Below are 13478 nucleotides of genomic sequence, written 5' to 3' on the forward strand. Positions count from 1 at the left end.
GGCAGGATCGTGAATAGAATATTTTCTCATTAGGCACACAAAAGACCTATTTGCATAATGGCATATCCAGAAGCAAGTCCTTCACCGGGCTGGTCAGATGTCCGTAGCAGCCGTGCCGATGTAGAGATCTCGATACTGCACCAGTTTCCCCCCGAGGTCTGTCAAAGCGAGCTTGACATCCTCGTTCTGTTCCCGCAATATCTCGATGATGGAACCTAGACGGAGGCGTGCCTCTTTGCGGGCTTTCCCTTCCTCTAACCTAGTCCTGAGGCCAGCAACCTTTTCTCGCAGAGGGGAGAGATTTTGTGTCTCCGACTCGCAGCCAGGAAGTTGGCTGAGTTCGAGACGGAGCTCTAGCTGCCGTTCATGATTGTTGAGGTCTTGCTCCAACCTCTCCAACTCCGCATTGGCCTTGATCGCAGGATCGCCTACCGTATCGTCGGGCTCCTGCATGAGTGCTGAAAAAACAGTCTCCATCTCTTCGAGTTGCTTCATTTGGGCTATGCTGGCAGACAGGGTGGCGATTCTGCCTTCGAAATGTGTCGACCATGTCTTGCGTAGTTCGTGGAACGTGGCAATATCATCCCCGACTATTGGCTGAGTAGTCGGCACGTCGTCAAAAACGGGGAGATTCAGAAACTCGGCAAACGCGCCCTTTTCGGCAGGCTGCTCATCAGCAAAGAGCAAGAAAGCCTTACGCCACGGGTCGGCTGCGAGGGTACCGGGCGGTGTCTGTCCCGCGAGTATATAAATGGCGTTGGCAGCGACGAATACGCTGCTGTTGCGCTCGTCGTCTTGTTCGGCGCAAGGAACTTCTGCAATCTGCCAAGAGCTTGAAGAGCGGCCAAGATAGTTGCGAGCAAAACGGGAAAAGATCTCGCCAGCTTTCGTCCGGTTATCCAGGGAGGGCATGGAATCTAGAAGGTCCACACGGTGTGTCTCGGGATGTACCTTGACAAGCACCCAGTGGCCACGAAGATGCATTGGTAGGAGCAGGATGTCAGGGTGCTTTTCAGACAGCATGGTCTTGACCTCGCGAACGGTAGGCGTGTTCGACGCGGCCAGGATCAGAGGGTGGATGACCACAGTGAGACCGTCTCGCCGGGTGGAACACGTCGCAAGCGCAGAGATGAGGCGATACATTATATCCTCGTCCTGCTGCTTATCGGGTGCCAGGCCATCGGCAAGCCAATTGGAACTTTTCGTGGGCTCGTTCTCTACCTCTGCCGTTGCGCCGCTCGTTTTGGATGGGGTCGGGCGGCCATTTTGGCCTGTATCTGGCGTGCCTTCCAGACCGACGTTCGTGGACGAGACTGAAGAAAGAGGGGAGGAGTTTGCGACAGGGCTCGCTTCTTTGTTGAGGGATCGGCGGGAGGATCTCGTGGGCTTTCCAGCAGAGGGATCGGATCGTTTCGAAGGAGGGAGCTCGAGGTCGGCGGTCCCAGACGACCGCTTCCGGGTCGATGACGGCGACGGTTGGTTGCTGGATTTGCTGGCCGACGTGGAGAGTTCAGTCGTGGTTGTCTGAGACGTGTGCTCAAAAATCCGGACTGCCTTTGCATCGCGACGAGACGAGGCGGATCCATATACCCGTAATGCTCCCCTGGTGGTAGCTGTCTTCCGCGGGGGTGCGGGTGCTGTCGCCGTTGGGTTGGCTTCGTTGGCGTGTTCGAGGCTCGAATCGGCATCGCTGGAGCTGGAGCTGGAGCTGGAGCTGGGGCTAGCTGGCGGCTGCGGAAAAAGCCAATCGTTAGCATGATGCCGGTCGGGAGGGGGATGTAATTGACGAGGGTCGCTCGCCGTTTCGAGGGACATACCATCACAGCCGAAGAACGAGATGATCTGGTCCCTACTGTGCCGTTGGAGGTGCGACGCGATGCATCTATCTGGGCAATTGCAGCTTTGACATCGTCCGCGACCCAAGGAGGTGGGGATGACAACGGCCCGAGGCCAGCTTTTTCCAGGCGACTAGTGATCGCCTCGTCCAGGGAATGCTTTGCCGTGTTCCATGGCACTCGTGCGCGAAGATCGCGTAGCGCGGAGAGGAATTTGGCAGTGAGGGCCTCGGTGCCGAAGAAGGCGAGGAAGTTGGCGAGGGAAACCTCCCACTTCTTGCACAGCGATTCGACCTCCCTGCGGTTCCGCTCCGAGGGGATTTCCTTGAGGGACGGCTTGGTGGCAGTGTCGCCAGGCTGCGCAGTGCCTAAAGACTGGCGAGTAGACGGCATGGTACCGTTGGCGGGCTTTGCGTGACCATGATGGTGTCGAGGCAAGATTCGGTCCCGGTCGCGATGTGCGAAGACGAGACCCAGGCAGGCAGGCAGACCTTCGGTGGGCGTGTTTGCCGTACAGGTGGACGGATAGGTAGGTTGCTCCCCGCAACCAGGATGTTTGCGAGCTTTGCAGCAGCCGTTCCAGCTTGCGGAAAGCTCCCTGGCAAACCCGACCTCCACCGGCCAGAAGGGGCAGGGGTCATCGTTGTTCCCCCCGACCAACAGCGACCATGACCTGAAGGGGCGGGGCTGTTTTAATTGGTTGGTGTCGCCGCAGTACCTAGCGTCCCTTTTGATTGACATGGATATCGTTTGATGATCGACCACCGAGGGAGTTTCCCAACGTCCTTTTTTCAATTATATCGAATAGGTGCCTCTGAGCTCTACTGCAAACAGAAAAGCCAGCGAACCCAATCCACCGCCCACGCCGTATCCCTATGACCGCTGGACTCCTGACAACCTCCCATCTCCGTCCGGTCCACGCTCGTCCCTTTTGACAGCCGCGGAGAATGCCATGGCGTACTGCTCGCACGTCATGCGTCCTGGAACGTCGCAGTAATCGGTGAAGTCATGGGCGCCGTACCATCGAGTAATCTCGTTGACGAACAATGGCCCTCCGTAGTGCCTTGCAGCGACGTCGAGGCGGCATCCAATATCCAACGAGCCAAGCTGGGGACTGTTAAGCTCTCGGAGGGATTCAAACACGCCAAGCGCATATTCCATGACTTGTGTGCCCGTGAATCCTCTCCGTTTGAAAGATGCCTCTGGCGGCCTGCTGGCACCGATCTGGCTCTCAGGAAAGGTTTTCGTGAGGCAGATCTTGTGTACCTCGCCTTTGAGGCCGCGAACGCCCTCAGGATCAGGTTTCGTGACGATGAAGACGCGGAACTCCTCAACCGAAAGAAAGTCGACGAATTCTTGGTGGAACCATGACTCCTTGGACGCTTCATCGACAGGCCGAGGACCACGCACAGGATCGAAGCAAGTCAAGCGCGGACTTACGTTCGTTCCTGCATGCAAGGAGCAGCCACTCCACGAGCGCTTGTTGAAGGCTCGAAACCCTGATAGAGCACATGTACCGTTTCCGAAGCAAGTTACAGGGCGCCAGTCTCGTCTTTTCGCAGCGACCGCGTCGAGAATCCGAATGTCTGGAAGTTTGTACCCGTCTGCCTGAGCTTCTTCGCGGGTCGGATATGCCTTCAAAACCCCGGCATCTGGGTTCCTGCTGATGTAGCCTTCGACGTCGTTGTAGCGACCCATGATGATGTCTCGAAATGGGAAGCCCGTATCCAACAGGATCACCACAAGACGACAGCGATGACTAAGTTTGAGATGTCGGTGAAGATCATTTGCGCGGAGATGTTCCTCGACACGATCCCAGGTCATAATGGTAGATCTCTGCGAGCCGCAGTGATGAACTCCTGCCGAGGCGACAAGAAAGGTCTGGGCAACGCTCATTTTGCCATTCGCGACGTGAACAAGACTAGGAAAAAGGTCGCAGAGATAGCTCGCCTCCCCAGGTGAGGCCGGCAGCCATGGCGCGACATCGGTCTGCGTGTCATCCAAGTCGAACGTGACGGTCGCATACGGACTGAAGTTGGGGTTGAAAACTGCACTGTCGCCCTCGTATGAACCGTCTGCCATTGGGCACTAGAGAATGAATGATTGTTCAACGGGGGACGGCGTCTGTCTCGGCGATTCCATCGATGCGTGCGTATGACGGGCTGGGATGACTGGGGATGTGGACGGAGCCGAGGGCTCGGGAGTGGGCGAGGTGGTATGCTTTGATATCTTATCAAGCACTTCGACACATGGCTTTGCCTCTTGGAATGTTGAGACAGTCTCTGAGTCTCCATTATGGGAAGCTGAGTTCATCCGCGGGCGATTTTCCTCGTCTTGAACCACCAAGGAGGGTTGAATGCGACATGGGACGATGTCGCCGCGCATTTTCGGGTCTGGCACTTGGCAGACGGTGGAAAATTGGTCAATGAGCCGATCGAATGCCTCGAGAACCTGTACGCGTCTGGACGCTCTGTTGGGATGCCCTGTCAGCAGATTTCAAAGCTTGTGGTTGCAAGACTTACTTGCACGCAGGGGTTGGAACGACGAAGGAAGGACAGGTCCGATGAGCCGCTCGGCTCAAAGCTAAAGCTGGCAGGTTTGCCAAGTCAACAACCAGAATATCTTCGCGAAAGTGATGGGGGAAATTTTTCATTAGGTCGACTTGCTGCAAGGTTCTTGGCGAGGGTTGGGTGTCGGAGGAGACTCGGGGCGAGACTTGGAAGAGACGAGACCTATTCGTAGGCGGTCTGAGGAAAGTATAAGGCAAGGAAGGGAACAATAGGCCGAGAAACAAATTCAGGGACTAGGGTGAAAGAATTTGTGAGAGATCCATGGGAGGTTCGAGAATCAGGCATCGCTCTTAGGAAGATAGGTCGTTTGGTTCCAGGCACTTTGCTCGGGCCGAGGTGTAGTCTAGACCAAACAAGTCTTGTGCAGCGTTGATCCACGTCACATTGATAGCTGTCTTCATTTTCATGAATCTTCACAAAGGATTATGCATGGTCTTTGAATATTCTTTGGTCTCTCGAGAAGAGTCAGAATCACACGCTGGCCTTGGGCAGCCATTCTCCGGGAAAACACGGTCAACGGCCCCCCCTTCGGATCTGGAACCAGCCCCCCACGCCGACATGCCACTGCCCACGTCGAGATGGCCCCTCAAGGCTCGAGAACTTCCGTGTGGCTTCTAGTGTGTCCAGTAGTAGGATTGAAAGGAGATACTTTGAGATTCATGTCGATGTCCCTTGTCTCTAACGGAAGAATTGCTTCCAACCGAGACCGCCAATCTGTTCTGCGTTTGCGCAGCTGCATAGCTTATCCTGTGTAATCGATAGATTTCAGGTTCTACTTCCACTATTACACGTTCCTTTTACAGCTACCTTACCCAGGTAGCTTGACCTAGTCCTGGCGCTGGACGAAGTTGAGGTCGTGGAGTTGTGCCGTAGCTCAGCGTTGCGGCCAAGGACCCACACTTTCGCGCAGCTGCCTTCACGACGTCGTTGCCTTCTTCGCCCACGAGCTACCACACCAAGCCAGTCTCAACCGGCACCTATAATTATTGGCACCTAGGCAGAAGGGCCTCTGACTCCATTGTGTTTATCCTCCGCTGGCATCTCGGTTGTCGTCTGCCTACAGCAAGGGAAGCCTACACCCAGCATCGCAAGCCGCTCCCGAACAGAATTCCCAGCTACTCAAAGGCGACGCGCAGTACTCTTGACAATCGAGAGATGGCTAAACGAAAGACGAAGACAGGTAAGCCCTCCCCAAGAGACCTCTTCGCACCCGTTCCCTCCGTTGCTGTCTCAAGATCTGACCGCCTACCTCCAGCGGCTCGCTCGTCCAAGCTCGGCGTCATCCTCTCCCACAAATCGACAACCAAACCCTCCAGCTACGTCGACACCTTCGACCTCCGTGTCCTCCCCGCCAATCCGCCGTATCCCGCCTTCTGGATCAGCGAGTCCAAAGCCCAGCTCATCGACCCCGATGCCGTCTGCTACTTTTAGGAAAAGAGCGCCGGCGGCCGCCAGCGTCACATGGCTCATCCCGACCGCTGGATGCCTCTGAAAATACTTGCCGCGCGGAAAGGCACCGACAAGAGAGGCACTTTTGTTGTGCAGTACGAGACGCGGTTTGTGGGACGCACCGAGGCAGCCTGGGTTGCCGCCACCAAAGTGGGCAGAGTGTTGATTGCCGAGTTCTGGGAGTCGTACGAGGCGCACAGTGGCCGCTCCCAGGAGGACTGGCTGGAAGGCCGCAAGCTGTCGAGAAGTGCGGTTGATTCTCTTGGGCTTGAGAAAAACTGCAAGTCGCTGGAAGACAAGGGATCAGCCAGACCGAACCGCAAGAAGCGGACTGGCGGGAAGCACGGAGAGAACGAGGATGATCTTCCAGAGTGGTTCCCTGCCCTGACACACCACTGAGGGTGCTATTTACGAGCGTCTGAGAGCGTACGACAATGTGTAGTCCAGTCGCTGCGCCATTCGAAGAATTGACCACGAGACTGGACTCAAAGTCGCAGCAAGCGTACGACCCAGACATCTCTTAGAGGGAATGGAAGATTCGTCATTGGTCTGTTCCGAGTTTATGTAATCTTGGGGAGATTCTGAAACGGCAGTGTTGGGACATACGAGTAGCGACGCGAATAGCACGAGGTTTAGTCGCGGTTATATTCTGATGCTACCGTTGGTCATGACGACGCCTGAACGAATAAGAATGTACTGCATGCCGGCCCCAATTCCACGTACTAATACTTGCAGGCCACTCCAGACTACCATAATACAAACCAAAGACCAGAGCCGTAAGATATCACGAATGACCCCCGGGCAGCAGGAGCTGTGTTAGCTGTGGAGTGTTTGGAATAGCTAGCCTTTTGGGATCAAACTCCTCTATTCCAGACTTCCACCATGCGACAATGCAAGCCATGGCATCTGGAGCCTGTAGATCATGCAGTTCAATGCCCCCCTTGTAGGCCTTAGAAACCGCCTCGTGGAAGATTTCCTTCCGAAACTTGTTAGAGTCGAAATCTTCCGTTGGATATCTGTCTCCCAGTCCTTCGTGGCAGATCATTCTGATCGCGTGTGCGACCTACACTCCGCAACGAGCAGCATTAGGGCTCTGAGGGACATCCTGATCGTTGTTATTGTGGTTAGCCTGCTGCCTTACACATCTAACGTAGAGGGGGGAAACTTTTGGCTCACCCACTGGCCGAATCTAAACGTTTCTATGTCGAAGAGACTTTCAACAGCCAGGGAGGCATCGAGTTTGATTGCATTGCGGCGTACGAACCCCGTATCCTTGTTTCTAAAAGGATCGAGGTGTTTGATCGAGGGTCCCTTTCCGTGCCCTGTGAAACCATCGTGAATGATCAGAAGCGACCAATGACCGTTGTTCGAGACGTCAAAATAGATCGGCACCAGAATGATTTGTCCGCTGCCTTTCGAGTATCCTTCAGGAAGCGTTGAGGGGTGACGCCCCGCGGAGGTATTAGACCTGGGGCGAAGCCATCCCGCGTCTGCGATGACATACTTTTGTCGGGCTTCGTTGGTTGAGTCTCGTCTGACGGCCCATGAATTCAAGTCCATGGTCGCCTCGGTCAGTGGCTGGTTACTTTGGAGCTCTTGACATATGCGCCTTGCAAGATAGGCGTTCAGGGTTGCTTCCACCTTAGTATCCGCGGCAATCCGCGCAATGTCCTCGGGCAAAGTGTTCTTTGCGAGCTTCTCCGGTTGCACGTTTTGTTGGTCCATCGTGGTCGACTTTCTGTGCAAGCTGAAAGATGTACAATGACTTTGAACAAATGCAACGCTCTCCGGAGGTGCGTATTCTCTGTGAGCCCGATTGTAAGTTTACCAAAAGGCTGGCTGTGAATAAAGTCGTGATGATGGACAGGTGGTGGTAGGCTGGATTGACGAGTGATGTTGGATGGTGGAGGATTGCAAGTATTCCGTGGAACCGCTTCGAAAATAAGAGCATCTCACCAGTGCAGGGTACCTACCTACCTCGCCCACCACCAGGAGTTAACCGTGGAAGGCGTCAGTCCAGATTTCAGTGCGCTCAAGGAAGCTCCGTGCAAACTCACGTAGAGACCCAGAAGGACGGGGCACGTTGGTCCTGCTCTCGGTGGCTGTTTGCCCGGCTGAGTGATGGCTGAGGCACGCCCGCCAGTAGCATCAGGAAGGGGGCAACGAGCACTTCGTGCCTTATGGAAAGTGCACACAGTGGCGGAAGGGGTTGGGGATTGTTTAGATCGGAAGGTACAGCTCCCAATTTCATGTGTTAAAGCAACTGCTTTTCCTTTGTGCTCGCTTCTATCGTTGCTGCTATCGTTTTTGCTGTCGTCGTCTATTGCCGTCGTCCTCATCAAAGTCACCTAGTAAATGATAACGTAGTCGCCCAGACACAGGAAATTAGGCGGTCTCGGAAGGCACCACAAGCCTCGCATGTTCCTCAACTCATCCAGCGTACCTTCATTGCATATCGGGCCCACCTCATCATGAATGCCTCCTTAACACGTTCTGCGGACAGGGGCGTAACACACCCACGGCATGCACTTTCCAACCTCCGCAAGGCACGCCTGGAACAGTACGGGGGTCGAGGCAACAAGGGCTACATGGCGCGGGTCATGCTATGAGATCAGGCTTGGATACGTTGCCAGAGAAGCTGCGCCAGCTGCGCCTCCTTGATTTCCATTTTTGCAAAGCAATAGTCCGGAAGGCTCCCGTCCAGCCAGGAATTCTCTCACTCGAGTGAAAGAAACAGAGCGAAATAATTCGGCATCGCACGCAGAAGATTCTCGACACGACTGCCGTCAAAATCTTGGTGGACAGAGTGATGGAAACCAGCTCGCTTCCAATTTGGACGAACTGAGAACTCAGATGGTCAGGGTGAAGCAGACACTTTATGATCAAGTGCACATTTGAGAGATGGGGAAATTGAAGGGCATGATTGCATCTTTCCGCGTTTATCATTTCGCGAGCGAGTAATTACGGTGCTTCAAAGCGACTTGTTGGTTCCTGCGAAACCCATGGCCGATGCAGATGGTCTCCGCGCGATTGGCGTTCCTTTTCAGGTAGGTTACTACTGCATCGACACCAAAAACGACGCGAATCAATGAGAATCCTGACCTGTTCGTGTTTTCGTTGTCTTTCCTTCGACGAGGTTGAAGGACGGCAGCAGCGTTATCGAAAGCCTTCAAGTCAGTCCGAACGGAAAAGGGTTGACAGGGGATCCTTAACAGAGTCCTCAATTGAAACAGCTACCTCGGAAAGGCGCCAGCAACGCTGCAGAAGGCAAATGAAGGAGACGGTGCGACACAAAAAGATATCTCCTAATCGACAGAGAGGAGTCCCGGCACACCATCATGGATACCGCCGCAAAGATCTGACATCGAGATCGGGTATCAGAAGCATGCCATATCACCCGAATACCCAACGCCAGAAAAGCACCATACGTAAACAAACCCGAGGAGATACCACATCTCCAATGTTGAATGTGTGGTCCCACCCACTACCTTTTCCCCTTCCTGCCCTCGGCCTTCCATTCCTTGATAGCATCGCTGGGGAGGCAGTTTTCCGGCGTCCACTCAGCCTTGTCGTACCCCACGAATTCCACCAAATATGCAACGCCTCCCTGTTCCCTACCTCGGACCTTGTTCATCTTTCTCTCGCCGAGGATCCTGCTGACGATAAACGGCCCTGTGACGGGGTCCAACCCCAGCACGCGGTTTCTCCTGTTCCACCCGCTCGGGCTCCAAAACTTGGAGACGACCTTCCGGCAGCTGTGCCACAGCTCTTCCTCGGGTTCCCATGTGGGTTCGTCGTGTAGCCATTTGCCTCCCCATTGAACTAGCAGTTCGACGTCATCGCCCTCGCGCCGGAAGTTTAGGATCTTGTGAACCGGGTATTGCTTGTTGTCCGAGTTTGGGCCGGACACTGATGGCTCTCCCGCGTCTTTGACTGCGGGGTGGGGAGCGTCGTTAGATTTCACGGCTTTCCTCTTCCGGGGGTTTGAAGCCTTAGGACCCGATTGCGTCGTCGCTCTTTTCCGCTTGCCTCGGCCTCCTCTGCGATTCCCATCGTCGGTAGCATCGGGCGCAGGTTCTTCGGGTTCGCCATGCTCTGTGGATGGGTGGACGTCGATCGACGGTCGCTCAGCCGGTGCTGGCTCCTCCAGGCTGGGGAGGTCCGTTGGCTCGGGGCCGGGCGCATCGTCAGCGGTTTCAAGGGATTCGAGAGGGTTGGCAGACAGGTCAGGAGACGCCGGCCGCGAGCCATCTGATAGCGGGCTGTCTAGATTCGATAGGGGGCTTGAAAGCCTCGAAGAAGCGTCGGTCCAGTTCGAAGGGATGGCATTGGAGGCATCTAGCTTGTGCGGCGCACTGCGAGAACGGCATGTCAGCACACGAGTTCCCGGAAGCCTCGGAATTCAATTACCTCGACTCGGCAACGGCTCCGTTGCCGCCGATGGAACCGCTCTTGTTGAGAGCCATCTTGCTGGGCGATGGGCGGGGACTCATTCCTGCAAATAATCTGGACAGCATCTTGGAAGGATGTCGTTGGACGAATGCGATGCGATGCGATGCGATGCGCCGCGACGCGACGCGCTGAAACAGAGGGGCCCGATTACGTAGCTGTAGTGTAGGTAGGTAGTCCTCAGCGTCGCAACAGCTCTGAGATTGCTGCTGGGTCCACTGGCACTGCGCACCATCAAGGACAAGAGGCACAAAATGGTCCTTATCCTTATGACGACTTATGCATGGCACGTGCGACTAAATGCACATAACTCACGCGCGCAAGGTGCTGCACAATTACATAAGGCAAGGCACAAATCGCGACTGGTCTGCGCTGGATTAACATTTCTAAGTGCACTGGACGAATCCTCAGCCGCTTTCGGGTCCTGGACAACTCGATATATGGCGAACCTTATGCAGAATGCATGCCCTAAGACCACATACACTCCAGAACAACGCATGTCTGAGGTGGGCTGCTGGCAGCCAGGGTAGTCATCTAAGTATTGCCCCTCCTCGCGAATCCTGCATCCGATGATGTTGCAGATAACTTCATCCAACGGCAAGGACCATCGAAGATTCCTGCCACGACCTCGTCATTGTTCTAAATGCACTTGTGTAGATTAAATCATCGATTACTTCATCCTTCCCCTCAAACATCACGTCGTTGTTGTCCTTGTACTGCACATTTTTCCACAGGCCAATAAAGTCAGAGAAACGTTCGCACAGGTTGACCGAAGTCTTGTTTGTCTTTTCGTGTATGTAGTCGAAAGTCCATTTGCGTCTTATCATTCGTTCGGGTGGTAACTTGGTTGGCCCCACGAAGCGTGGCCAACACAAGCTTTTCTTGGAGAGCCGGAGGCGCAAATGGTACAGATGTTGCATAAATGTCAATTCGCTAAGGTCTAATGAGCATCTATGAAGAGTCATTCAAAACAGAAGCATAGAAGCAGGAATGGGCAAGCGGTTCCGCCTAGGCTCGAGATTCCCCGGACGGATAAAGAACAGCCTCATCGACTTCGTACCGTGGTCTGTTTTGTGTGCTTGGGAAACCTCATTGAGCTACGGGCTGTGTGGCTGAAGATGCTGCTTCTCTCCCCCCTTTTCCCTTACCTTGCGCTTGACGTAAAAGTGACGAATGATATACCCATGTATTAGACTGCAGTGAACAAACGGAGTAAACACAATGTCATTGACTTCAACAGGTCAGCGGCGACAAGGGGAGTACCAATCTTATCAATTTTAGAAGAAACGCAAATTAGAAAACCCAAGTGAACAGCCGAAATATTCGCTAATAAGTGCGCGCAGAAAGACGAATACTTGATATGCCGGTGTCCAAAATGCTTGTAATCGAGTAATCTTGGCTCTATAGGCAAGCTAATAATACTGTTTTCAAAACAACGAAAAAGAAAACGTCCTTGTTTGTTCCACAACTGACCTCAGACTCAACTAAATACTGCATTCCTTCTTGGCGAGGCCTGTGGCACTTCTGGGCGTTGTCGAATCTGGCCACGAAGCTCGCTACGGTAGTATTCTTGACGTGTGCCAAGTGGTATCACGAAGAACCGCAGCCTAGTCAGAAGATCTTTGATAATGTTGAGGTCAAGCTGTTGCTGAATTAAACATGACACGGCCAGAGATTACCATGTTCTTGCGACGCCGGACACAAACTAGCTGATTTAGCTTCCCGGCGCGAGATCTAGCTAAGGAGCCGCCAACGCCACGATAGTACCGGCTGGTCTTCGCTTCGGTAACTCAGACCATGTTGCACAGATGGGGCCATGGTTCAGCTGAAGGACGCTTGGCTCCGGTGGTACGGGTCCCAGTGAAAAGAGTGCTCTTTTTAGGTTGACATACACTTTGGATCTTGTTAAAACATGCTTATTTTGATCTTAAAGTACGGTAGCATTAATCTGATTAAGGTTCTAGTGCAAGCGACTATCGCAGGGTCCACGTCTTGGCAGCAGTTGGGGTGCGAACAAACGCCACAACCACGGACTCTCCCGTCATTCGCGAAGTCTTGCCATTGTTCGTCAGGTCTTGGATGTTGTCGCGATGATCATGGAACATGCTTTTGATCATCATAATAAAAGAATACGCTTGATACTGGGGAGAATTTGTATAAGAACCCTCTTAATGTCCCAGTGTTGTCAAGTCTATCTCTCCTCATCACGCTCACTCAACTCCAGCCTTCACCACAACACATTCTCTGAAACTCACCCACATTCAATCTTTTCCCAATCTCAACTCCAAAGCACCAACTTTATTCAAGATGCATATGCCCACCTTCGGTCAGGTTGCCACTATTGGCATGGCTCTTTTCGCCGCTGCAGCTATCGCTGCCCCTGTTGCTCAGCCGCTTGAGGCTGACGTTGTCGAGGTGAGTTCCAAGAATAATTGTAACAAGAGATTTACTGACCTCATTCAGCGCTCTGCCGAGATTGTCGTGAGTGTTGCCATCTGAAAGCTTTTAAAATCCCCTCTTTCATATGTCTTGCGCTTTGGGGTGAAAAATAGACTGACTTACCATTTCATTAGGCTCGCGGTGATGGTATCTCCGTAAGTACCGATGTGAAGTACAATTCCAAGCAGTGGACCATAATTGCTAACGGCTTTCGACTAGGCCTTCGCTGGTGTTGAGCTCGCTGCCCGCGGCGACCTTGAGCAGCGCAACAAGAAGAAGTGCAAGCGTACCAACAACAAGGGATACTGCACCGACTCCGACGACGATAAGAAGGATAAGAAGAAGAAGCAGTGCAAGCGCAACAAGAAGGGCGACTGCTCTGATTCGGAGGACGATAAGAAGGGCAAGAAGCAGAAGCAGTGCAAGCGTAACAAGAAGGGCGACTGCTATGACCCCGACAATGACAAGAAGGACGATAAGAAGGGCAACCAGAAGGATGACAAGAAGGACAACAAGAAGGACGACAAGAAGGACGACAAGAAGGACGACAAGAAGGACGACAAGAAGGACGACAAGAAGGACGACAAGAAGGGCCACTACTAATTGGCATTCATATCGTCATCTGTGGAGGCCGTACTCATTGTTTGGTCTGTGCATCTGACGATGCATCGTTGGGCTCCGATTTGACTCGGCATTGCCGTAGGCTTACACCACTTCATTTCTGATTTGTATATTT

At 53.6% G+C, this 13478-nt stretch overlaps 7 protein-coding genes across 7 annotated transcripts; 3 read left to right on the forward strand and 4 right to left on the reverse strand.

The window, feature by feature from the left end:
* Positions 1-93: 93 nt before the first annotated feature.
* On the reverse strand, positions 94-2228 carry CGCS363_v011578 (uncharacterized protein; the record flags this gene model as incomplete). Its single annotated transcript, XM_036643427.1, has 2 exons — positions 94-1731; positions 1818-2228. The coding sequence occupies 2 exons, from the start codon at positions 2226-2228 to the stop codon at positions 94-96; spliced, it is 2049 nt and encodes a 682-aa protein (XP_036491408.1).
* Positions 2229-2708: 480 nt separating this feature from the next.
* Positions 2709-3917, reverse strand: CGCS363_v011579 (uncharacterized protein; the record flags this gene model as incomplete). The annotated part of the gene is made up of 1 exon (XM_036643428.1): positions 2709-3917. One exon carries the CDS (start codon positions 3915-3917, stop codon positions 2709-2711), a length of 1209 nt encoding a protein of 402 aa, XP_036491908.1.
* A 1643-nt stretch (positions 3918-5560) lies between these two features.
* CGCS363_v011580 (uncharacterized protein) lies at positions 5561-5836 on the forward strand (the record flags this gene model as incomplete). Its single annotated transcript, XM_036643429.1, has 2 exons — positions 5561-5585; positions 5661-5836. The coding sequence occupies 2 exons, from the start codon at positions 5561-5563 to the stop codon at positions 5834-5836; spliced, it is 201 nt and encodes a 66-aa protein (XP_036491812.1).
* A 30-nt stretch (positions 5837-5866) lies between these two features.
* Positions 5867-6253, forward strand: CGCS363_v011581 (uncharacterized protein; the record flags this gene model as incomplete). The annotated part of the gene is made up of 1 exon (XM_036643430.1): positions 5867-6253. One exon carries the CDS (start codon positions 5867-5869, stop codon positions 6251-6253), a length of 387 nt encoding a protein of 128 aa, XP_036491811.1.
* Positions 6254-6939: 686 nt separating this feature from the next.
* CGCS363_v011582 (uncharacterized protein) lies at positions 6940-7579 on the reverse strand (the record flags this gene model as incomplete). Its single annotated transcript, XM_036643431.1, has 2 exons — positions 6940-6945; positions 7031-7579. The coding sequence occupies 2 exons, from the start codon at positions 7577-7579 to the stop codon at positions 6940-6942; spliced, it is 555 nt and encodes a 184-aa protein (XP_036491688.1).
* A 1759-nt stretch (positions 7580-9338) lies between these two features.
* CGCS363_v011583 (uncharacterized protein) lies at positions 9339-10320 on the reverse strand (the record flags this gene model as incomplete). The annotated part of the gene is made up of 2 exons (XM_036643432.1): positions 9339-10209; positions 10265-10320. 2 exons carry the CDS (start codon positions 10318-10320, stop codon positions 9339-9341), a joined length of 927 nt encoding a protein of 308 aa, XP_036491687.1.
* Positions 10321-12610: 2290 nt separating this feature from the next.
* Positions 12611-13345, forward strand: CGCS363_v011584 (uncharacterized protein; the record flags this gene model as incomplete). Its single annotated transcript, XM_036643433.1, has 4 exons — positions 12611-12718; positions 12767-12784; positions 12877-12897; positions 12962-13345. The coding sequence occupies 4 exons, from the start codon at positions 12611-12613 to the stop codon at positions 13343-13345; spliced, it is 531 nt and encodes a 176-aa protein (XP_036491690.1).
* Positions 13346-13478: the final 133 nt, after the last annotated feature.

The sequence above is a fragment of the Colletotrichum siamense genome, assembly GCF_013390195.1.
Source record: "Colletotrichum siamense strain Cg363 chromosome Unknown KSG_Cg363_contig07, whole genome shotgun sequence".
NCBI lineage: Eukaryota > Fungi > Ascomycota > Sordariomycetes > Glomerellales > Glomerellaceae > Colletotrichum > Colletotrichum siamense.